General features: G+C 35.3%; 3 protein-coding genes across 6 annotated transcripts in view; 1 reads left to right on the top strand and 2 right to left on the bottom strand.

Moving 5' to 3' along the window:
* The window catches only part of babo (TGF-beta receptor type-1 babo), a 37249-nt gene extending 28074 nt beyond the window's left edge, over positions 1-9175 (top strand). For all 4 annotated transcript variants that reach the window (XM_012373599.2, XM_067355675.1, XM_012373600.2 and 1 more), the window contains exons 6-8: positions 428-768; positions 1270-1509; positions 1925-9175. In XM_012373599.2, coding sequence (XP_012229022.1) covers positions 428-768; positions 1270-1509; positions 1925-2047 — 704 coding nt within the window. In that variant the 3' untranslated portion in view covers positions 2048-9175. The remainder of the gene's footprint in view (positions 1-427; positions 769-1269; positions 1510-1924) is intronic.
* A 312-nt stretch (positions 9176-9487) lies between these two features.
* LOC105676035 (paramyosin, long form) lies at positions 9488-25751 on the bottom strand. Its single transcript, XM_012373598.2, has 16 exons — positions 25350-25751; positions 23929-23985; positions 21869-21955; positions 21598-21764; positions 19096-19333; positions 18898-19017; positions 18488-18637; positions 18191-18337; positions 17851-18067; positions 17559-17686; positions 15927-16039; positions 11713-11908; positions 11512-11640; positions 10980-11351; positions 10363-10824; positions 9488-10080 (listed from the first exon to the last, which is right to left on the bottom strand). Exons 1-15 carry the CDS (start codon positions 25467-25469, stop codon positions 10429-10431), a joined length of 2637 nt encoding a protein of 878 aa, XP_012229021.1. The 5' UTR covers positions 25470-25751; the 3' UTR covers positions 9488-10080; positions 10363-10428.
* LOC105676038 (paramyosin, short form) lies at positions 12310-15231 on the bottom strand. The gene is made up of 2 exons (XM_067355678.1): positions 14193-15231; positions 12310-13007 (listed from the first exon to the last, which is right to left on the bottom strand). The coding sequence occupies exons 1-2, from the start codon at positions 14511-14513 to the stop codon at positions 12411-12413; spliced, it is 918 nt and encodes a 305-aa protein (XP_067211779.1). The 5' UTR covers positions 14514-15231; the 3' UTR covers positions 12310-12410.
* Positions 25752-26128: the final 377 nt, after the last annotated feature.

The raw sequence follows: 26128 nt of genomic DNA, 5'->3' as shown, positions 1-26128 counted from the left end.
CATTTTTCATATCATAAATTATAAAGAAATCTAAACCCTGCGGAGAAACGAATAAGCCAGTTCAGCAAGATATAATTCAACGCGTGTCTATTTTCTGCAATATTTTTAGAGTATTATATCATATGCTATTGTTACTTACATTAATTTATATTTTTGTAATAAGTGTAATTTGGTTTTAAAATAAGCTCTAATTTGTCAAACAATTGTACAAATGATGAAATATTATCGGTTTTAAAACATTTTATTCTTGGAGATTTCTCGTGAGTAGACAATTTGCTCAGATTACATGAAATATTAAAACGCTTTTTATCGATTTCTATTACATATTTTATCATATTGCACTGTACATTGCTTTATGAAGGTCTCTGCAATTGAGTTAAATCTCCGCGGAATAAATCGTGGATTAAGCGATTTGTTTATTTTGCAGATAACGGCACGTGGACACAGCTATGGCTGATAACGGATTATCACGAGAAGGGTTCGCTCTTTGATTACCTCAACAGATCGACCGTTGACACAAACGGTATGATACGGATGGCCTTGTCGATCGCCACCGGCTTGGCGCATCTTCATATGGAAATAGTCGGTACGCAAGGCAAGCCGGCCATCGCTCACCGGGACCTGAAGTCAAAAAATATTCTCGTCAAGACTAATGGTACCTGCGCTATAGGCGACCTCGGGTTGGCTGTTAGGCACGACGTAATCACGGATACCGTCGACATACAGCTGAACAACAGAGTTGGCACGAAGCGATACATGGCGCCTGAGGTAATTATCATTGCTATACGAAAGAGATTTCTTTAGTTCTTCAGTATAACGACGTCTACACTTCCCGCTTTTAGAGGAAGATAAAGAAAATTGAATCATAACTATATTTAAAAATCAAAAGTCAATATATATGAATGATAATAATGATCCATTTCTTGGAATGTTTGATAATTTTTTTATGATTTTTGATATTTGATTTGAATTTCTTTATTTAATTCTAAGATCAAAAATTTATTCCTTTATGTTAGAAGAAATGAGATATTGAAAGAATTGCACACAATTAGACAGTTAATATTTTTATTGATAGAAAAAATTTGAGAGATAAAATGATAGGTATTAAAACTGTGACGTTTTGTCTATTTTTAATTAAAATGCGGAAAAAGAATAATTACAAAGATAATAATTAAAAATATAAAAATATCCACGATAATTCGCGGAGGTCTGTGGTCAGTCAAGAAAACAGTTTCTTCGACAATTCGCGCTAACGTTCTCTACTTTCAGGTTCTTGAAGAGACGATAAACATGAACCACTTTGACTCGTTCAAGAGGGCCGACGTGTACGCTCTCGGCCTGATCCTTTGGGAGATTGCTAGGCGTTGTAACGTCGGTGGGATTCATGACGAGTATCAGCTGCCCTTTTACGACTTGGTGCCTTCCGATCCTACTATCGAGGAAATGCGGAAAGTCGTGTGCACCGACCGACAGCGGCCGTCGATACCGAATCGATGGCAGTCGATCGAAGTGAGTATTGCGATGAAAATTATAATTGAAATGCAATTTAAAATAATCAGGTCTGCTTAGATTAAATTCAACTTATAAAAACAATTTATAAATTGAATTAATTTAGCTCGAAATAATCATTTTCTTTGTTCGATAGCTTGCACTTATATTTCAATCATCATACAGTTTAAAAATATAGCAAAATAAATTATGATGATTGCATAATTATAAAATTTCCAATGATTCTAGAATTTTGGATCATTTCTTTCTTTAAAATCTAAGTTTGCCAAATGATATGATATAAGATTGTATTATAAAACATAGAAATGGATAAAATGTACATTAATGTTAAAATATATTTTATTTATTTTTAATATAATTATAGTGAACGTAAAATATGAAAATATTGTGATTGATTATTTATCCTACTCGATAGGCTCTGCAAGTGATGTCGAAGGTAATGAAGGAATGTTGGTATCACAACGCTGCCGCCAGGCTAACCGCTCTCAGGATCAAGAAATCGCTCGCTAATTACGGCGCTATGGAGGACCTGAAGTAGATTAAGTTTTCGTTGGAGTTTTTTGGTGGAAGAGCAACAGAAAGCGATTGGAAGGTATGTGTGGATGTTGACATCCAAAAATTCGACACGATAGAGCTTCCGATGGCGTGGAAAGATACTCTCCGAGAGTTATTCTGAGGAGTCGTGAAGAGTCTAAGAAAAATTGCTTGAAGTTATGGGGTTCCTTCATGCGAGACTGGTCTCGACTTCCGAGTAGCTGAGTGCTGTATGGTAGTTAAGTATGGTTGATATTTCTGTACGGTAAGTCACGAGCAGAAAAATAGAAGGGATTTTTAAAAGCGTCGATTGATTCGGACGACCGATAACGCGTGAACCGATAAAAGAAATATGATTTGCTTTAGTCCTGACGTATCGCGGCTCGATGATCGGTCACTCGGGCGAACGGGTCGACAGGAAGTCGCGCAATATGCGTTCGGTTAATCGAACGATCGCTCGGTTATGCGTCACACATTTACACGCGTAAACACGTACACATATACACACACACACACATACACGTACACATACATATACACATTGCTATATATTTATTATGATAATATTAAGGTAATAAAGTATACAAATTTATTACATAGTAACGTTCATTGATTAATACTAATGAGTAACAGTACATTTGTATATTAATATATATATACACACGCGTATAATTATATATCATATATATATATATACATATATATGTCCGTTATTGGAATAATTGATTCGATTAACCGAACCATTCGGCCGATTTTGCGAATAAGTTACCTCAGTAAGACGATCGACGCATTCGCGCGAGTACATCAATTCGCCGGAAGTAACGGGGACATCGAGATTTTAAACGTATCAGCTCAGCTCCGTTTGGACGAGTCGGTAGATCATACGCGAGAAAGGCCTCCAATGTACGGAATAATATTTTTCCATCTGAATTCCGAAAATTCACCGCACAGATTCGCTATTTTACTGATGCATGTGCAGAGACTGGAATCATATTGGGGAGCATAAACCATACACCGTGTTATAAGAGAAATGCATATCTTTTGGTTTCCCTTCCTCTTGAAAAGAGTGCCGAGTTCGTCGGTTAAATTATACAGGGTAGATAAAAAAAAAACCGGACAATTGATTAATGGCTTATCGGACAAATTGAACGAGGCGTTATTCTCATTGAAAATGAAAAGTCTTTTGCAAACGTTCAACAAAACTTTGATCTCGAATATGATAACACTTGATTAATGAGAATGTCCCCTTTTCCCCCTGTGTGTGAGATATCGCGGAATTTCGGCGCATCGTCCGGTTTTGTCAACCCTATACGTATACTCTTAATAGACGTAGTAGACACATGTTCGAATGTTTTGCTCAAGACGAATACTTTTGCGTAATGACACAAAAGACGAGCACGATGCGCAATGGTGCCGCAGAAAAGCATGTTTTCTTTGAAATGCAGGAAGGTTGAAATTGAAAGATGCTAAGCTCAAGTGCGCGTGTATCATAGCGTAAAAGGTGTACACCAGCGTATGGAAAACGTGCAAAAATGTGCCAGGAGCTGGACTACAACTGATACGAAAAAGAGAGAAAGGAGCGAAAGGACAAATTCGATAAAAAGAGAATCATTGGAGAATCTATATTTTCGGGAATTTTTTCGTGTGAAAGAGAGAGATAGGCACGAAATACAGCGAAGATGAGTATCGAGATTAAGTATTTTTTAGACGAACGGATGCAGTTGGGCAAGAAAGAACCAACTGATGTAACAAACATACTTGTAGATATTTTAAGCGACTTCTCGAAACGTCTCGATTCGTCTCGATTCATTACTGTATAATTTTAATAACGTAATTTTTTAATAATAGAGCAGTTCGTAGACAAATATCTTTATACGTACTTAGATTTCAGAAAATTAATTAAATTATTAATTCAATTTCAAGTTGGTTCTTTCTAGCATAATCACATTTAAGTGCTTTTGGGATTATTTCTATCGAATTGTGTTAATGTGCGTGTTATACAATCAATGTTAAAAAAAGCTGAATGGTTTATTTGCGGAAACGCAAATTACTTTGTACATTTTTAAAAAATGAATATTTCGAAATAATTTTGTTTCTATAAATCTGCACGCTGTATTTCAGTGAGTTGAAAAGCAATCGTAGTGCTCGAGATAGGTATATAGATTTGGTATACCGCGAGAATGCGATGAGAGAAAGAGAGGAGAGTATGCGTATGGGATGTTTCTTTGCGAAACAAGTTATAATTATCGGCAAGGAACGGGAGAGACTGCTTCCTACTCTGTTTATCGACGAAGACAAAAAAGGGAATCTCCTCTTCTTTTGCGGATAATTGATTACATTGGTAATAGTGTATAGTGTATACTTCCTTGATGGAATGAAAGGGAAAGACGATTTATTCGGAGTGAAAGATAATAAGCGTGAGCAAAGTCGCGTGAAGCAGAATCCAAGAGAACAGAAACATAAGAATCTTCGTCATCCAATAGTCAACATAAAAGTCTGCGAGATTACAATTATTACTATATTATAGACGGAGAAACGGAGGGTCCTTCGAATACATAATCGTATTTTTGTATTGTTTTTTACCGATGACGTCAGTTGAACGTCACACTAATTTTCCTCTTCCGTTTTTACACGCTCGCAACCTTCCGATCCAGTTGCATAATCATCTGCGCGTTCTGTACCTAGTTTTTAATACAAAGCAGTGCAGATAATTCTCGATTTACGTAATTATTTAACGTAAACAAGTAATAATTTGTTTACGTTAGATTAATTGCGTAAATTGATAACGAAAGTTAAGAATAATCTGCACTGTAGTGACGCGATAATTAATAACGTGATAGAGATGTAAGGACGATCAACAGAATATTTCTCTAAAAATTAAGTTCATCACCATTCAGGAAATGCCTTTTCCTTTTTCCTAAGACAAGATGAGAAATACAATGGATCATACGATTCGATTGTAGAGGAGTGACGTTACACGCTCGTCGCGGATTGCAATTTACCGAAAGACTGAGAATCTAATGTTCGACTAGTGGATAATGAATAATTAAGGTTAAAATTAGACTTTTATTTATTCTCACTTTTTAAAAATAGCTGTGACTCTAAGAGACTAGCATCTACAATAGTTTTATTTATGAATTCGCTAACTTGAAGTTAGAAATCGATTTTCTTCCGATTACTTTTAGTAGACGAAATCGTGCAGCTGATTCTTCGATGTTCTTAATCATGATTGAGATTTTAGACAAATCACATTATTGAGTTCTAAATCTTTATCTCTTTTTTTCATTATTGTTGTAACTTTATCCTCTTTTTCGAAGACACAGTGTTTCTATTGTCAATTATAAAATTTATATTCAAAGAACTAAACCGACTTTCTGTAGCGATTTTCTGTTTTCTATCTTTCTGATAATAGAAGTAAGACTGAGCTGTCTTAAACATATTTAGATATTTTTTACATTTTTGACTCTTTTTCCGTAGGATGAAGTTTTGGTCAATTTATTCTTATGAAATTTTTATCATAAGCTTTATTCTAGATTTAGTTAACAGAGATTCGGGAATGTTTGTTCGGCTATAAACCGAAAGTTACCAGCGACATTACACACATGTACCACGCGAGTCTGAAAGAATTGTTCGCTTCGAATGCGGAGCCTCGTTTTTTTTTTACTCGCTCCCACACATTCCTGTTATGACATGTAGATTAATTTATACGTAAATAACGATAGCCTACGCATCGGTGACGCTTTGCAGTGATGTTTTTATATACCTATCTACTGTGCTCGAAAATCTGTTGACGTATCGCAAGTTAAACCGATGTTTGCCCCGCAGCTGTTTCCATACTGCTAGTACAACTCTTTGTGCCAATATCTGATCGAATGTTAACTAAAGCGCGAGAAACAGATAATAATAATATACGTTGTGTATTCCCACGAATTGCCCCACTCGCGTTCAAACGAGGAAAAATATCTTCGACGTAGATTCTCGCGAGCGTTACTATACCAATATAACGAATGTTTTGTGAATATTAATATCTCAGTCCTCAGGATTAAGGACTGAATATCGCAAAATGGAATTAGATCACTAGTTTCTTGTGAGAATGGATGTCTTTTATTTTACACGTATTTAATTACAAAGGATTCAATGCAACGCAGAGAAAATCAGATAAACTCAGATTATACATCAATTTGATAGATTCAAAGTTTAAATGCAGAAACGGAGATATTTTTCCTTCCTACACACTAATGTTTACCGCAAATATATTACAAAAGTATTTGTATATCTGCAATAGTTGACTTTAATCGATTGATATTTTTTTTAATGAAAAATTTTGTAAGATCTCTATTAATAAGAATAAATATATAAAATACTTGCCTTAAGAAAATATCAATTGTTCAAAGTTAACAATCAAGAGAGTACTTTTGTGGCATACTATATATTTCCGAGCGACGACGTCGACGTCACTCCTGAACTCATTTTGATATCAGTCGCATTATCGAGGTTGCAACTGGATCGGCGAATCATCGAACAGTCTGATTCATATCCGACAAATGCCGAACTGCCAAATGATATTTCATCCTCCGCACCCTTTTCCGCTCCTTACCGTTTAAGCCCTCTCCCCCTCCCAACCCCCTCACACACTTGTACAAAAGAGTAACAATAAATTAGAAGAGAACGTTGCACACGCGGCATTTACGCCTGCATCGATTCCGCTAGAGAGACGAAACTTGTACCTTTAAGGCGATTTACCGTCTATTTTGCTTTAGATGATACCAGTGTTTATAACAATTACCGGTCGGAAGGAGAAGCTTGTTGTCGAGGAAAGTCGCATTGTTCTGATATTTTTTATTTTATATGTATTTTATTTGCGTATTACATATATGAAATTAGGAAATTATGTACTAAATGTATATTAGATTTTTTATTTTCTGATAAAAAAAAAGGAGGATTGTGAAGTTGCAAACTAACATCTGTATTCGTAAAATTTGACTTTACAAACGTTTAGTCTGAAATCAAATCTAAAAGTTTAATTTAAAGGTTAATATAATTCGTTGCTGCATTTTATTGTTAAGTGTTTGTATACAATTGATTTATTGTGCCACACGTGAAAGAAATTTTCTCTTTTTTTATTGATTAAAAATTGACAGAAATACGCTGATTTTGATAGAAAAATTATATGATGTGCGTCTGACGAGAAGTTGAATGTTTTAACTCTGAAAAGTGATCATTTGTGTCTAACGATTTAATCAGAACAAGGCGATTTTTTATTTGATGACATCATGCATTATATTATACAAATAAGTTAATTAGCGATCGCTGAAGGTTCATAGACCAAAAATATTTTTCATTTATTTGGAATGTTTAAAGGAGAGAAATGTCGGGAATTTTGAATGACTACGAAACCTCCGAACAAAGAGCTCTTATTCTATTTATTCTCCTTTATCTTATCAAGTGTTTTTTTAATAATAATTAGAATATTTTGTTTGTAGTTAGTCTTTTTTATTCTATCATTTTGTGTTGTTTGTTCTTTTGTAGTGTTGTTTATATTTAAAAAAAATCAGCTCTTGCAAGTGTGTTGAATGTATTACATAGAGTTTCGAATATTTATTTAATCACAAAAAGGTATGTTTACGGCAAGATTCTAAATTATACAAATTTATTATAATTTTACTAATTTATTCTATGTTTGGAATTTTCTAAATTTTCTACACTTATTTTATTTTGTTATTTAACGCAAGCGCAAAAATTATGGTAAAAAAGGAATAAGAAATTCGAAATTATGTTGCTGGTAAACATGATTAGCTCTTTGTTTCTTTTTAAGTATGTTATTATTTTAGAAAATATCTAGTATATAATACTATTGTAATATTATTGTCAATGATAAGTTCATTGATTCGTCATTGCTACACCATCATTTCTATTCTCTGTGTTTCTCATTTCATTGTATAATACTCTGTATATAATGGTGTAAATGTTCATCAACAACTTACATATGAATAGGGCGAGCACTTGTAATTTTCGTAACAATGGGTGAGTTGGTGAATGGTATCGTTTTTTCTTTGATTACTCGTAACGGGCATATCGAGTCTCTTCTATCTTTACATCTACCCTCAAATATATTGCGATAAATACAGTTGTGTTACAGAAGGTTGCTGCTGTTAAAGATTTATCTCAAAATGAAAGAAATTTGCGAGATATTATCGGGTCCTAACAATAAGGATAAAGGAATAATAAGTCCGAGAGTTTCAACGTTGATACAAAGTGAGGTTTATGGTGGAATAAAATCTATATCAAGGGTTGTTTGAAATATCGAATATTGCCGAATGCATTAATTATATTTAAAAGTAAAATACATTAAGCCGCAAATTTATTACTGTATGTCGAAAATGAAAAGCAACAGCTCTTTTTATGGCTCACATTTTGCTAGAAAGATTTTTGATTTGAAACATATTTGAAAGACTGAAGTGCTTATATTTTCTCGAAGTGAAACGATCTATAGTGTTATAATAGAGGCCACACACGAGTATGCGAGAACATCGACGATCACATAAGTTACCGTTTTCTATAATCATCGCAATATTATATATCTCTCGTCTCTCGTAACTCGAATACAGCAATCGGTTTTATCGAGATTGTTCTGTGTTTATTCGTTAATCATAGATAAATAGTACGTCAATCTACGATCCTTTATAATACGCTCATTTTTTATTAGAATCGAATTTTCTACGATTTATAAAACAGAAACCGGTGACTTGTTTAATCAACCATTAATTACTGCCGCTGTATAAAGCGTGCCTGGCGGTGTGGATGGATCTTTATACTGTTAATAGATATACGTACCTAATGTTATTAATTATTATTAATTCTTGATTTGTAATTGGGAACGCGAGATTGTTGGAGCCCAACGTATGAGAATAGGAATAGTGTTTTATCATTGTGTGTTATGTATCAATTGTTATAATCATTCAGCAAGAAAAATTTGACAAAGTAAATGAGGGACTTGCAGGTGCATGATTACAAATGAGATTCTCATACGTTTTGGGCTTCACGAATCTCGCTTTTAAACGGATCCTACTAATAAACGCCATAGTGGTCCGAAAAATAATTAGCTCGAATAAATTAAATTTACTTTAATGTACTCCTTTTTGTATTTTTTCATACCTTTTACCAGTATTAAATTTTATAAACAATAATTGAATAATAAATGAATAATAATAGAAAAATGTGGAAAAATACAGTAATAATTTTACGTAGATATTTTAGAGAGTTTAACAGTCGATATCTCTACTTCCAGCATAAGATGATAAATTTTTGCGCGCGCGCGCGATGATTGATTTTCTTAATTATACAAAGCTTGCAAAACATCCTTTACCGATGAAATCTTTTAGAATTATATACGTTTGTCAGAAGCGTGGGGGAGAGTTGAAGAGATATGAAACACACAAGCGTCTTCGTACGTACGCATTTCAGTTTATTTATTAAATTAATGTTGACACAGGTTATTGTGTATGTTGTACAGTGAGAGTTGTGTATATGGGCAATAGTTACCTATCTATGTAGTAATAGAATAGAATTAAAGTTATCCATTTAAATACAATTGCGACACGTGCAAATAGAATGACATAATTGCCATTGCCCTCTTCTCGTGTTTCTTATATCCACATTTTTTTCTGCCGTTATGTTCAATTGTAAGCACAAAATTGGGACGAGAAGATGGTTAGATTTGATTGTTCACTCATTGAATGATATGATTTTTCGATTTCGATATTTTGCGCGGATCTCTTAAATAATGAGCATTAATTTTCTTTTATTTTAACGTTACGACGTATCGCCTCTCTTTGGCCAAGCAATTTGGAATTTACGACGGGTCGTTACGTGTGACGGTAAGTACTGCATTCGCATCAATATATAGGCACATATCTTGATTGCTCCAATTTAACTTCTCGAAAACAACACACCGTGCGGCCCGTTGAAAACTCTCGGCTCTTATGATGATTGATGTCGCGTCTTTTTCTTTTTTTCGTTATAGTATATTCTTGGCGCCTGTTAAAATAAAATCTTAAATTAAATTTTTATTCCATTAGATTGGTACAAAAATGATTGGTTTGTTTTCAATCGGTTTTTAACCATCAACAAAAATCGCAATTATTTTTGCGCCAATCTAATACTTAAAAAATGTTTTTTTTTTCGTTTATTAGTTTCGTCCGATCATCAGGAAGGCTTTGGTTTCTTCTCTCTTTTACTTTTCAAATATATGATTAAATATTAAAAAAATTAAATTATCTTACTTTATTATAGATATAGGTGTTTGTGTATTACACATACATTTATAAAGGTGACGACGCGACGTTCGAATTGGCAAGGGTAAGGTATTGCGATGACGATAGTGGCTTAGGAGATGTCCTGCCTCGTCTCCTGGACGAGGTACACCTGGGAACCGGGCACAGTTGAGGTGGTGACAAAGCTGCGGTGTTTGGCGCGGATCAGACTCAAGTTGCTCTCCGCCGTGTCGGCGCGATCTTCCGCGGCCTCGAGTTCTCTCTGGAATCGGCGGACCCTGGTGACGCTCTGCTGAGACATGCCCTCCTGCTCCTGCAGCTGTCTCTTGTAGATGCTGACTTTCTGGTTGGTCTTGTCGAGTGCCTCCTGCAGCAATGAGATGTTCTTCGAATCTTCTTCAACCTGAATCATTACTTCCTTAATGTTGCGTTCCTTCTTGCGCAGAATCTTCACGGTTTCAGCATGTCGGCGTTTCTCCTCGTCAAGCTCGAGTTCCAGATCGCGAATCTATAGCGAGATTTATAAAGATGTAGTAAATTTCTTAAAAATATTTTTACACATAGAGCAAATTTTATATTCCAACAAAATTTTGTTAATTTTGTTAATACATTGTTATTCTGAAAAATGTGATATTTTGAATTAGAAAAGTTTCATTCTCTCACCCTGGCCTCGAGCTTGCTGATGATGCGCTTGCCTCCAACAATGGCATTGGCCTCGACTTCTTCCAATCTCACAGACAAATTCTTCACTTCAATTTCGAGCGATTTCTTGATAGCCTCGATCTTGACAATACGTTCCTGTTCTTCATGAAGAATCTCGACAGTGTGCTTGAGCTCGGTCTGCACTCTTTGGTATCTCTCATCGCTAACTCTCAACTCCTTGGTGACTTCCTCGTAATCTCCGGCCAGTGTAGCCAATTCCTGCTCGATTTTAGCCTTTGATGAAGCGATGTTTACGTTGATCGTGGTTAGCTCGTTAATACGGCTGACCGATTCCTCGTATTGCTGCTCGACGATCCTCTTTGCGCGCAGAGCCTTTCAAGCACAATGTTTTCATAGCTTTATATAGTTCTATTGCGTAATACTTATATAAATCACATGATATCTATTTGTTGTTTTTCCAGAAAATAAATTGACGCGTTCCGAACATTTTGCAATATAATTAATTTCTATCAATGATCAGTTGCATACGTACAGATTCGTAGTTGCCGCGGATCTCTTCGAGCTCGGATGTCAACGATTGGAGACGACGTTGACTGATGCCCAGTTGGTCCAGGGTCACCTGCAATTGGCGCTGTACTTCGTCGTAATGAGCTTGCAGTTCCTAAAAAATAAGATTATTCAATATGTACATGACGACATTGAACGCGTTAACGAACGTAAGAATCGATATTACGGTTAGAGTGAGGGATTGTTTCTTAATGGTCTTCTGCAGATCGATGTTGTTCTTGTTGGCTACATCCAGGGTCAATTCGAGTTCAGTGATCTGGATCTGAAGCTTCTTCTTCACACGCTGAACCTCGGTCTTCAGCTTCGTTTCGGCTTCCACTACGCGGGCGTTCAGTTGCTCGATTTCGATGCTGGTCTGTTTACTAATTAATTTCATCTCATTTAAACACCTCGAATAGCTTTCTTCTATTAATAAGCATTATTGTGAATACAATTCTAAAATTTCTATTATCAGGAATTTTGTCAGCAATCACACTTAATTAATGACAACTTTGAGATTTTTTGTATTTTCTCTTATTTGTTATATTTTCATCGATTTACTTGATCCATCCTGGGATTTAATTCTCCACTTTATTTTCACACTTACGAATCAGAAACACATTAGAAATAAAATAACATTTTTAATACAATTTTATGTTTAAAAAAAATTAATACTATTTGGCATTAAATTACATATAATTTTACGGGAGAAGAGGGGAAATTTCAGAATGTAAGGAACCATAAAAGCGATAAACTTTTGCTAGGCATAAGAACAAATGCCGACTATCGAAATCATTTATTTTATTTTAGCGTTTTTCTACCTTTCTTAATCAAGATATTATTGTGTTTTCTCGCGTTACTAAGAATTCAGTCAGAAAGGCTTACTTATCTACCACGCTTAACATTGTAATACTCGCATCCTCGACAGCCATACAAAAGTTCTCGTCTCGCTCGATCTCGGTACCTCTTATCTAGAAAATAATTGCTGGACTTCTGCTCGAATCCACGCAATTCCCTGCTGAGTGAATTAAGCGGCTGCGTCAGCTTATCCACGTCGATCAGAGCCTTGGTTCTCTCGTCCATCAGCCTGCCATGTTCCTTGTCATCCCAGAGGGAGTGCACAGTTTCCCTCTGGAATTTCCGGATGTCGGCTAATTCCTGGCTCTTGGACAGGTTCTTCAGGGCCTCCGCCCTTAATTGGAACTCTATTGCTCTCGCGGACTTTCCCCGCAGACTTTTACCGTGGCTCAGCGCGTCCTGCACCTCGGTCATAGTTTGAACGTCCTTGAGGGCCTGCAGCTTAATGTCGCTCAACGCTTCTTGCTGGATCTCCTTCGCCTCGCTGCGGGCGGTACGAACGCTGGTGAACATCAGCGGCATCGGCAGTCTTCTCAGTTTTTCTCCGGTGCGTGGAAGGATCTCCTTGGTCACGCGACTGGCGTGCACGGTTTTGGCCAAGCTAAAGTCCGAGCGATTCGCTATCTTCGGGCACGTTAGGTAGACAGACGGTCAGTTTTAATTTTTGCACCGCTCGCGCTTTTCTACACGGGCGCGTCTATCGGGCGCCGCCGTTTTCCGTTGTGCACACTCACGCGACGCGGCCGCCTAAACTTAGCCGCAGCGGTCCAGAATGCGAAAGTGATCGGGCCACTCGCGACCGACTCTCTCTAGAGACTCAAGAGCGACTGCCAATGCACCGAACATTGCCGAAACCTAGCGTCCCTTTCGCCCGGGAGACACGAGATGGATTTTTTATCTCGCGACTTGGCAGACTGTTCCGATCAGAACTGTAAGGAATGGTCCAAATAATGAGGTGCCAAGAAAGCGTTCATAGCGCTTCCGCGATATTTTTACTGGTTGGTCAGACTCTTTAAGCTATCGGTGCAGAATGAAAGTTTTTCCAACAAATTGTCTAAGAAAATATTTATTCTTAGAATGCATCATGTTTATTAGAATCTATTTTGCGTTATAGACAAATTTTGTATTTTGAAGAATGCTAAAACATCCATCATTCGTGTTAAAAATATAATTGGTCATTTTTTAGAGAAGACAATATGTTCAATCGCCAAATATTAGCAATGCCAAAACACATACCACACGTGTGATTGACGCAACTTTAAATGGGGCAAATATTAGAACTCACTAGAGAAATATAAATAATTGCTCTTGAAGGGACACAAATACGAGAGAGATATTATTTCGATCAGTAAAATGTTAATTAGAACAATGTCGTAATACAAATTTCTTTAAAAAAAGTTTTTCTAAGTTTCTTTTAAGTTCTTTCCAATTTTTTTAATGATGAAAATACTAGTGTGAAACAAAAAATTTAAAAGTATAAATAATATTAAACAACCGGTCCATTTTGTCTATTTTGTCGATACAACGAGGAAATTAGATAAAAACAACTTCAACACAAAGAACGGGGAAGAGCAGATTGCAAAACGAGAAAATACAGTTCAGTGATGACGTGAATTTACGCACGGCATTCGTGCGCAGCGTCTTTGATCGTTGCCACTCGAAACGTGGCAGCCTTTTCCGCGGCACCAAATTTAGAAACCGAAAAGGTCAGACAGTCGCCAAGTCGCGCAGCACTCGGAAAACGGATCGCCTTGTATTTGTTGATGTTCCCGGAGGTTTACTCTCTCTCCTCTTTCGCTATTATCGTACCTTGAAGCGTGATAGATGATCTCTAGCCTCATCTTCGGCGTCGATCGCGTGTTTAATGAGATCGTCTCTTGTATAGGGTTGCACCCTTTTGTTCTCCCATAAGACTTTACCGTCAGACCAGGGTAATTCGGGCAATTCTAGTCTTTTTTCAAACACCGACGAGGTGCTCGATTGCTTAAGGAGTCGCTTAGTATCCATGTAATCGATCATTGGCTGATAGTAATTCATACCGTAGCCGTAATTTTTATCGTAAATGTATGTCGGATAATGTCGCCATTTCGACTCCAGCGGCATATGAATAGGTGGCATGTAACCTGCCATTTGTGGTAAAAATCTTAAATAGCCACACAAATATTTTATTTTTTACCACGAATAATCTAAAGATCTGCGACAATAAGAAATGACAATTTAGTGTAAAGAAATCGTTGAGACCGGCGTCTGTTAAAATTTTTCTTTACTTGCTTGATTAAATCCGATTGAAGTATAATTATCAATCTTTTAGTTCATGTAATGTGCCGGATTTTTTGAGACAGTATTTGTGATTTTTGTAGACTGATCTACTAGTGTCAATGCGACACGACTATCGATAAAAATTGGGCTGATGGTAAGGAGGTATCTTTTATAATTTTCGCCGCGATTGCCACATCGGAGACAACCAATCAGCATCTCTCAATAATAATTAGATCATGACTGATCAGATTCACTGTACTTATTAATAGCACCATTCTGTCATGTAAGTTGCCATTGTATGCCCTCAATAATATTAATCCCTATTTTTACTTCTATACATTTCTTTTATTTTATTTTATCATATATTTATAATATTAATCAAGGCTCATAATTAGATTATTATTTCTCATATAATTTCAAACTTTTAAAGTGTAATCAATACTTTTACGTGAAATACATTTATTAATCTGTATTTTCTATTTATTAATTTGACTTTAAAATTAAATTTAGCTTTTAAATATTTTTTTAAATTTTTGATAATGTCAGTAATAAATGTTGATATGATGCACTTTTGCAATATTTTCGTAATATTTAAGTAAACACCACGAAAACCGAATAATACAATTAGTATTAATGTAATATTTCAACTCTTCATATAAATAAGTAATTATACATCATATTATAATTAACTGTTTGAATTAATCATTTGATTAATTTAACTGCATGTCACTGTGCATACTCATAATAGCACTATTGAGTATGCATTAGTCGCATGATATAAAATTGATTACGTCACAGGTTAAAGTGCTGTGATAGCTTAAAATATACTTAAAATACTTAAAATAACATTTAGATTTTTTTCTTGCGATTAGTGTTATTAATTATATTAACATAAAGAAATTAGAATGTCAAAAATTATCATACACGCGCGAATATAGTACGTATAATTTTATATTAAAAATTAAATAAATCTGTTCAAACAAAGTATCTTTTTCATATAAACAATTGTTTATAAAAATTATTTTCTTTCTCTTAATCCCAGGTTGAAACAATGTAAATCTTATTTAAAATTAAATATAGCTTTATTTTCTAAGAAGTATGTAATTTTAACTAAAAAAAATTAATAGATCCAAAATAGAAAATATAATAGTAAGGAATTAGTAGTAAAAAGTCTACATAAAATCTCTGAATTGTCATTAAAAATAATAAATAAATTATTACTAATATATTTATCAAAAAAGTACGTGTGATGAAAAATGAAAGTAATGATTTTTAAAAACTTACCGAATGATTTCAATCTCTTCGTCCTTTTCAGCAATGCGACGTTCGTACTCGTGACGTAATTGGCTCAATTCAGCTGACAATCTTTGAGAACGTTGCTCTTCTATTTTGCGGCCCTAAATCAAATTTTTCAATTTTGCATTACATATTTTTTTTTATTATGTGAATATTCTACGTTATAAATGTTTGCAACAGCTGTAATTTATCTATATATCTCCGCTAATATTCTTATATTCTTACTTCACAAAAAATAGAGAATACTTTTCAAATGCACAAATCGAACAATTATCAAATCGCTAAAATTCGGTAAAAAAATTTAAAGTTTGAAGTTTGCACGTGTTTTAGACAGTTTCTTGAAAATTTTTTACACTTCTAAGCCCAAAAAAGAACATATTGTTTTGTTTTTAAAATCGTGTACGTTCAATACTCTGCATCTCGATAAAAAAATTTTTGCTCGCAAAATTTATAACAAGTGTCAAAAACTACAACATTTTATCTGTAAAAACGTGTTTTTTTTTAATTTTCCAACGATTTCTTTTGGCCAAATTAAACAAGTGTATTCTTCTTTTGAGCTCAAAACTGTAAAAATAAAAAACTTTTAGAAATGACTGAAAGCACATGAAAGTACAAACTTCAAGCTTTAAAATACTTTTTTGTGTTACTTTTTTGAATTACAGTGGTTTATAAATTACTAAATTTTAAGCGTTTGAACGTCTCGATGCGGCAAAGCAGTGCGGCTGAGAACGGTTGAGTACGCGCCATTAATGCGCACGATGCCGTATTAATAATCCGCACTCAGCTTTTGGCCACACTGCTCTACCGCGTCGAGACGTTTGGGCGCTTAAAAGTTAGCAATTTTTAAACCGCTGTAACTTGAGAAAAAATTATCGTAGACAAAAGATAAAAAAGCATTTTAAAGCTTGAAATTTGTACTTTTATGTGCTTTAGATCGTTTTTTGAAAATTTTTTATCTTCACATTTCTGAGTCCAAAAAAAAGAACACATTGTTTTGTTGTCAATAACAAAATTTTTCTCTCAAAATTTATGATAAATGTCAAAAACTACAACATTTTACCTATAAAAAAAAACACGTTTTTCTAAATTTTGCTACGATTGTTTTTATTGAGTGATTTTAAAATCAACATTTTGTGAAAAATAACGTTTACCATTGACAATAGCGTTAGCGTAAAAAATCCAGGTTTAGCTTCAATGCATGTAATTGCGTGCGTGCATGCGTGTAATTTGGTCAAAAAAAAAAAAAAATTGTGACAAAATTTAAGCAAACTCGTTTTGCAAGTAAAATGTTGTAGTTTCTGACACTTGTCATAAATTTTGCGAGAAAATTTTTTTTATCAAGCTGCAGAATGTTGAACATACGTAATTTTAAGAACAATGTTTTTTTGATTTAGAAATGCAAAGATAAAAAATTTCCAAAGACTAGTCTAAAGTCTAAAGCACATGAAAATACTTTTTCAATTTTTTTACTGCGATGATTTTTCGCTGAGTTTCAATGGTTTAAAAATTTCTCGATTTTGAGCATCTGAAAAATGTTCCCTATATTTTTGTGGAGCAGTGTATTTTTAAATAACATTATAGTATTTATAGAGAATAGAATTAACATAAGTGATTACTTACTGCTTCAGCTTCTTTGTAAGCGGCAGCTAATTCTTCGCGTTCGTTCTCCAGTCGGCGGAGTTCCAGCTCCAATTCGTGAAGTCTACGGTTCATGTCAGCCAATTGATTCTTAGCATCGGTAAGATCATCTGCAGAAATATAATTAAAATTAAAGAAATTTCTTCACAATCAAAATTTTTTAATCCTTACTTTCTACTCTATAAAGAGTATATCTATTTTATTCAAGACGTTAATCAGTGCTGCTATAAGTTTGGAATGTAGATTGTATAAGAGAAAGAACGTTGACAATTACCTCCAAGTTTCTTATTTTCACGGGCCAGTTGATCTTTCAATTCTCGGGTCTTGTCGAGTTCGGCATTTACGCGTTGCAGTTCTTGTTGCTTGTTGCGGAGATCGCGTTGGCTTTGCTCATACAAGGCGAGAGATTCATCCAAGCGAGTTTTCAGTTCTATGTTAATCTTCTCGAGATGTTCAACGCGTTTTTGAAGTTCGCGAGCAGTTGCATTGGCCTTAAAAAGAAAACAAAAATATGAGTAAAATTTTTTTTGAAAAATAATAGAATATTTTTAAAGGTATGTTTGCAGAAAACTGAAAAATGCAGAAAGTAACAATGGAGCATAATAGAATCCTACCTTCTCTAAATCGATGATCAGAACCTCTACTTCGGATTGCAGGCGCGATTTCTGCTTCTCAAGATTGTTGATCTTCACAAGTAAGGTTTCAATTTGTTCTTCTTGTTCTTGGATGCGAGCGGAATATTTGCGGCGAAGTTCTTCTACCTATATAAAATTATTTAAAAACTTTATTTGTATTTGAGATTTTTTCAAATTGTATTATAAAAGGGAAATAAGAAAAATAAATATGGAGGCTGCAGAGTTTATTAATTTGTTTTGACGTAATTATATTTTTACGAAAAAAATATTAATTACCTCTTCGGCGCGAGCATTGGCCTCGGTTTCGTATTTTGATCTCCATACTGACACTTCTCCATTAGCCCTGACCAGTTGACGTTCGATATCCAAACGCGCTTCAGACTCTTCCTCGAGCTGGACGCGGACAGACTCCAATTCCACCTCGACCTATTGATTCGTATTAATAATTATGTAATTTTATTTGATCAATTTCACAAGGAATATAAGTTTCTTTTAGTTAACAAATTGTTTTGCGTACCTAGAAATTTTTTAATATTTACCACAAAAATACAAAATAGCTAATTTTATTCATTTTTCCATTATTTTTTTTTATACAAAATCATTAGTTTATATGACGGAAAAACTATACACAAGTTATATATTGAGAGTACTGTTAAAAAATTGATTGTGAATATGTTAAATTATACCTGATGCAATGAAGCCTCCACCAACGAGCGACGACGTTCCTCATCTTCAAGACGACGGCGGGCATCTTCGAGTTGACCCACGATTTGCGTCTTCAAGTAAGTAACGTTTTCGATATTCACCTAGAATTTTAATTGAATAATTAGTGATTTGTAGCAGATTATAAAATATAATTATATCTTAAATTATAAAATATTTACCTTGAGATCTTGTACTTCCTTGACCAATTCGATGTTTTCTTGAGATAGCCGAGTTTTGTGACTGGTGATGTCAACAATTGTACGGTTTAATTCCTCGATTTTGACATTCAACTCAGATACATGAATTTCGAGTTTCTCGACTGTTTTTATTGACAGGAACTTTTCCTTAGTAACACTGTCAAGTTGAGCGAGGAGTTCATACACTTCCTGCTGGAATTTAGATTTTTCCTTGTCAGCCCTGAAATCACAAATTTGTTTTGATAAAAAAAAACGCTTTAAATTTATAGATTGTATTTTATATAAAAATAATATTTTTATGTAAAGAAATTATTTATTAATATAACATGTCAAGCATAACAAAGCAAGTTAATTAACAATAATTAATAGTTCTTACGCTTCGACAAGCACACTTTTTGTTCTTATTGCCTTTTTTATCATTGATTGAAGAAATTATTTGTAAATTAAATAAACGTGAGAAATATATGCATGTTTAGCGCAATTTTTGAGGCGTCAAAATAATATTCCACTCGAAATAAACTGTGAAATATTTGACAACTTTTATTTTTTTCAAATGATTTAAAAAATTTACGAAATACGTCAGTAATATTCAACAGTTGAAAAAAAACATTTGAATGAATAGAATTGAAATTAATAATGCTCTACAAAACAAAGTAAATCTCAAAAAGTGTAACCTTTTGTGTATCAAGTGCGTTTTCTTTATGCGCAATACGCGTATTGATGAAAGCGTACATAATTTTAGAGATTATATGAAAAAATTTGGCTGATACTAGATTTACACCTACACGCAATTGAGGGTGTAAGGTGTCGGTTAGTCGATTCTGGGGATAGTGGGGATTCGGACCGGTCGTGTGTACTAATATGGGCGCGCCAACGTTGGGGTTGTGGATTGCCGCGCGACTCGACAGTTAAAAATAGTCATAAGCCGAGTAACTGTGTGAGCAAAAGGAAGACAAAGAGAGAAAGAGAAACACGGTGTGATAGAGAAAGACAGTGTGTTTTTTACATTGAGAAGAAGAGAGAAACTTAAATTATGTAATTACATCGAGACTCATAATTTTCAACCCCCTTCTTATTTCCAATTTTACCAGCAGATAAAAACTTCTTTTTGCATGGCGCTAAACTTGACATAATGAAAAATACTTTTCAAAACTAGGACAAGCTGAAATTTTTAGATAATGATAAATAATGATAGGGATATCAAGTATCGAAAAATATTTCGTACAATTGTTGCGAAAATGAAGATGTATTAAGTGTTACTTGTACATTTGTTTTTATATGTTCGAAAATTCGACCAAATTATTACAGTTACATGAGTAATCATGATTTATAAATGACGATGAAATCACGAGGAGAATATAATCAGACGATTATATTTGATATCACGTGCGTGGTTAGTTGGATCTTAGTAGCAGTTGTGTGATTAATTATTATTTTTGGCAGCTATGACTGCTTTAGGATCACATTTGAAAAATCATATTCCTTTAATAGATTTTCGTCATAACAGCATAATATAAATATTATAAACACAATGTAAGAATTTAAGATTTTGATATGCGTTTTAAATAATTATATACTTAATTATGTTAAAATTAAAATTAGTCTGGTTAAAAAGTGCTTTAAATATATTTAAATCTAAATACATTATTTAAATTAAAAAAAAAAAAAAAAAAACAGTAATATCTTTTAGAGAAAGTTTTCTTTTGCAAAAAGCTTTGTAGGCTGCGTGGGCGGATGTCTGAGAGAGAAATTATTTTCCCCCGATCGTTCCATTTTCTATCGGAAGATAGAAAGCAAAGAAACTAAAAGCGGTCACGGACGTTCCGTCGTGCAGCTGATTAGCGATCTAATTAACGGCAGCATTTCCAGAACTGTCAACGTCGTGCAAGAACGATGTACGAACGATATACGAATCGGTGCCTTGAACGGCGACTATGTTTAGAAGAACCGGGGTACCGAATCTTCGTGTATTTCAGTTACGAATCTCTTCTTGGCTTGGACTGTGGCCAGTGCGACTGGTATAATTCGCGTAAATTTTCTTACGTATAGTCACTCTCGTTTGTGACGATCCATGCTATAATTACTCATGTGACATCGTGATTCATTACGCTTCCTCCCTTTTAGCGTCTTTCCTTTCCCCAAACATTGCGCGACGCTTCCTCATGGAATTGCTATTTGCTGCGCGTCGAACTTCCGGCCAGTTTCCCAGCTGTTTATTGATGCTACCTGGCAACGCGCTTACACGCTCTCGTCTCAAAGAGAAGATTAGCAAACGTTTACACTGCGGTTGTTTGATCATGAATGTACATGTGTTTGCGCGCTTTCTAAAATTCTCTGATCTTGATTGACCATTTTATTAAATTTGAAACGTTCAAAGTATTTAATTGGATCTACAGGCAATAATTAAGAGGCAAATTGTCTACCGTCCTACGGTTTAGTCGATGGGAAAAATTTCGTTAATTATGAATAGTTTTTGTTACTAACTTGGCACGTGCTTTTGAGAGCTGATCAATCTGATCCTGGAAATCAACGACGACTTCCTGGTGCTTCTTACGCAAGAGATGTGCGGTCTCCTCGCTCTCAAGATGGACATCTTCGAGTAGTTTGCGCAGTTTGGCCAGTTCCGTGTCCCTCTTCTTGTTAATCTCGAACTACATACAAAAATCCTTAGATTGTACTTTTTGTTGAATTTAAATTGGCTGCTTGTTTTCAGTTTTTCATGATAATTTCGTTGATCTAAAAGAAAATTACTTACTTGAGATTCGGCGCCACCCTCAGCTTCTTCGAGACGTTCGGATAGCTGGATGACTTGCACGCTTAAGTCAGCGCGCTCGCGTTCGATCTGCAACGTTACGAAACCATATGAAATATATTATCGATATACAAATTTATAAATTTTCTATAAAATTCACAACATAAAAATTTGAGTTTTAAAATAAATTATTAATCGCTACAATAATGAAAAATGAGCTTGTAAAACTGATGATAAATCATACAATTATTCCTCTCAAAACAAAATAAAATTACGTACCTCTTTTTATCAAAATGTCCTATTTAATTTAAAAAATGTTGTGTTGTACATTAGACTTTTATAAATTAGTATTATATGATTATATGTGAAATTAGATCATTAAAGATAAATGTCGGCAATGTATATAATTGATTCGCAATTCTCATTTTGATCAAAGAAATCGCGTAACACTGTGCGCCTTGCTACAGTATCTTGCACAGTAGTAGTTTGACGTCAGATTTCTTCACACCATGAATAGGACGATCTAATTTTGGACGCAGCGTTTCTATATTAAAAGCTTTATTCATATTACAAACGAGGCGTTTAGATGAGAGAGAATTTCGACATCAGTTTTATGGATCTGTTGCGTGAAATTGTCCATTATTTTTCTTTTCTTTATAAAAATGTTGCATTTTGAATATTATAATTTAAATTAAATTTCTACATAAATATATGTAATGCAAAAGAATCAAGTTTTTGCATAATAATGTTTCACACTTTTGTAATTTTCAAATTTATCGAATGCATTTTATATGCATACGTAAGGAAATACGTAAGGTTCTGAAAACGTGCGTTATGCTAACCGTCATTTCAATTTTCGGACTTTACAGTCTTGATGCGTAAAGGAAATTTTTGGCAGTAGTTCAAGTCACGTATTACGGCGCCCGTTACACACGAATTAAATTTCTGTGGAATTTTAATAGATAATGAAATCCGAGAAGTTTCTATAAAATGTCACTTTCTATTTCTAAACACACAGTGCTCTTTTTTTCATACGCACATAACTGTGTATTAACAGTGAAGTCATTTCTGTTTACACGATTAATATGCGATCGAATGTGTATAAAATTTTACAAAATTAAAACTAATTGTTGTTAAAAACGTATGCAATAATTAATTTTTTGTATAAATAGAGATCAATTCCAATCTGGCATAAAGAATAAAAAGAATACTCATTCTTTTTTGTAGAAAAAATTATTTTTAAATGTTGAATAGACTTTTTATATGTATACGTGGCATGTGTGGAATAAACACATTTACGGACCACTTAAATTTTTATGCGAATTATAAGATAGCGTTTTTTTCGTTTATAAAAGTAGGCAAGAACGTGTTGAATACAACTCAGGAATGTGAGAACGATCCCGAAGAGCCTCGCGGTCCTAAAAATAGATGTAACTCAAGAGCTGGATATTTCGACCTACTGTGCCCCACTCTGCAATCGATTAGCATCCTTAGCCGCTTCCCATATCTATTTCTCAACTAGTGATATTTGATAATGCACATTATCGATAAAGAATTCTATTTTGATACCGTGACGCTCTTCGATCTCAAGGGCTTTTAATATCGTTTTGTGACTTCTGGATTGCGGACGGTTAAATAAATTGGAGTTTTCGTCGAAATGAGACTTTTTTAATGATTTTCATCAACTTCCTCGTTTGAAGAGGACATATTTATAAACAAGTTGTCAAGCTGGTCTTTTATCTTTGTCTCTTTGATCATGCGTCTTATGGAATACGCATGATGTAAACGGATGAGCAAAATTCAGTGAAGTAAGCATACAAAACAGAACTACTTTTTAGCAATTAATACCACATATCGCTGTTATTATGACAAACTAATTAATTAATATATTAAGCGCGTAGACTAGTTTTGCACTTTGTTTGCAATGTCTTGATCATTTTATGACAATCATTTACTTACGACGGACATCAAATATTAAAGCAAACGTGCGACTATGTTCGCCATTGCGCTTAACGTATTAAAGAGCTCCAAGAGTGGAACATGAAGACATTCATGGAACTCACCCTCTGACGCAGCTCCCTCTCAGACTCCAGGTCATCCTGCAGTAGGCGGATTTTGTCCTGAAAAGAGAGGCAATGAGGATTAGAGGGTATTACGGCGCCCGTTATAGAGGGTCGACGCTTTACGTAATCGCTCGACGAAAATATCCAAGAGCGGAGGCTCGGTATTTCGGAAAGACGGACGGCCTCCACCGAATAGATTCGTCCTCGGGAGAAGGAGAGAACGACGTCGTGACGTTTGCTTTAGCGCGTCTTGCAGCCGCTCGTTGGGATTATTTCAAGAAAGCCGCGCGCTGACGCGCCAGGATAAACAGCCAGGCCACTATTTGCAAGATATGAAGAAATGATCTTACTTGGTCATGGAGACGACTGTACGCCCCCCTCACATTTCTCTTAGGACGGAATACATCCTGAAAGAGCGAATCCTCAGATCCGACGAGGAAGCCAGAAACTTTCGCGGATATAACGTAGCATCGTCAGATGGTATCGCGAAGCGGTATCGAGCCAGTGCCTTGGCACGATCGTCATTTCAGGCTGATATTCCACCGACTATTTTCGTACACGAGTAATCCGATAGCTACAGAACGGTCGTACACTTTGTTCTTCGTCGGTTTGGCACTAACATCCCTTATGGTCACTGAACTTTCGCGGTTTACTACTTTCGCGATTGGTCACTCATCCGTATTGTTCACGTGCGAATCTGTCGCGTGTCACTGTGTCTTCGGCGGTCTCGTCCTGATGACGCAAGAACTCTTGTTGCAACATTATTCTCGTCAAAACTTAGTAATTATTCGACGAGGCTATCGTCGTGCGTTTCCACAGAAAGTACTGGAGAACGTCGGTCGATGCGTCTTCTTTCGTTCGCCATCATTATACGTAGTCGTGGCCTAGTAGTCGCCGCGATATTCATCAAGTGGTTTGGCAAATTGAAAAAACGTTGTTTCGCTTAAAACTCTCTTTTACTTTCTGTACTTTTTATAAAAGTGCTTCGATTTCTTCGAATGTTAGATAAATTTTCAACATGATGCAATTCCAATGAGATGCAAGAATTTTCAATGTAAAAGAATTTCCGTAGAGCTTAATGCTAATGTGTTACAATTTATTTTACTAGAAATTTATTTATCATATTTTATTATCAATTTTACCACATCTCGACATATATGTTAACTTTCGAAGGTTTGTATTCCAATTGTTTTATTCAATGAAATTCCCGATGAGGCGGTCTTTCAGATAGTTAATTTTAGTGAGCGGTACTTGATCTATAAATAATTTTATCAAAGTTACATTTGGATTGCAATCAAAGAATGAGATTAAAGAATTTTTAGAGTAACCAACTGAAAAAAAGGAAACAGATCTCTCTTCTCGATTATCCTAGTCGTTCTCTCCTCCGTTTTTCGAAAATGGCACTTTTTCGCAGGACCTACCTCGAGTCTGCTAAGAGCGCTCAGGTCGGCGCTGTATTCGATGCTAACATCGGCGGTACCCGCACCGCCTGTAGAGCGGTACGTGTACTTGGAGGTCTTGGCAACCGCTGAAGACGACATCTTCCTCGCTTCGTCCTCTGCTTCTTTTTAGCGATAGTCTAGCTCTTTTCGTACTTTGCAGGACCCTAGTCCTTTCGCGTATCCTCAGTTCGAGCACCCTCCGTTTGTGACAGTCTTCCTGTTCGCCACTGGCAAAGTCGCCTCGGTCTCAATCGTCGTTGAGTCCAGTCCCACTTTCTTCTACGATCTTCTTCTTCTTCTTCCTTCTCTTCGGGGTTTCGGAGCTGACCAGCGCCCTACTCGTAGTGCGCGACCCGTCGTCGTTCGTTTGGCGCGCCGGCCGCTCCATAGCTTCGTCAAAATGATGATCAACGCAAGCGCACTCATGCTAAACCCCCACCAGGAACGATGAACGTGTTCGTCATCCTCGTCGTTCTTGTCATCTTCATCATCGTCGAGGGGAACTACCAAGCCACGTTAGACGCCCACGTTGTCCAAAGACAGCTGCCAAGTCTGCTTCTTCGGCTTGGCTACGATGAAGAAGAAGATATCGAAGAGAGTATCGCTCTCTGACAACTTTACTATGTTACAAGAGTCTGAAGATATCCCATCAAGGGCATGATTATATGTTCTCCAATATCTCTTGTGTTACATTCTGTTACGATCTGCGTGTTGCGATTCTTGATTCTATAATCATTGCAAGCAATCAGAAGTTAAGG

Source organism: Linepithema humile, chromosome 5 (genome assembly GCF_040581485.1).
Source record: "Linepithema humile isolate Giens D197 chromosome 5, Lhum_UNIL_v1.0, whole genome shotgun sequence".
NCBI lineage: Eukaryota > Metazoa > Arthropoda > Insecta > Hymenoptera > Formicidae > Linepithema > Linepithema humile.
Note: the sequence above shows the minus strand (reverse complement) of the source record. Positions and strands in the feature narration are given on the sequence as shown.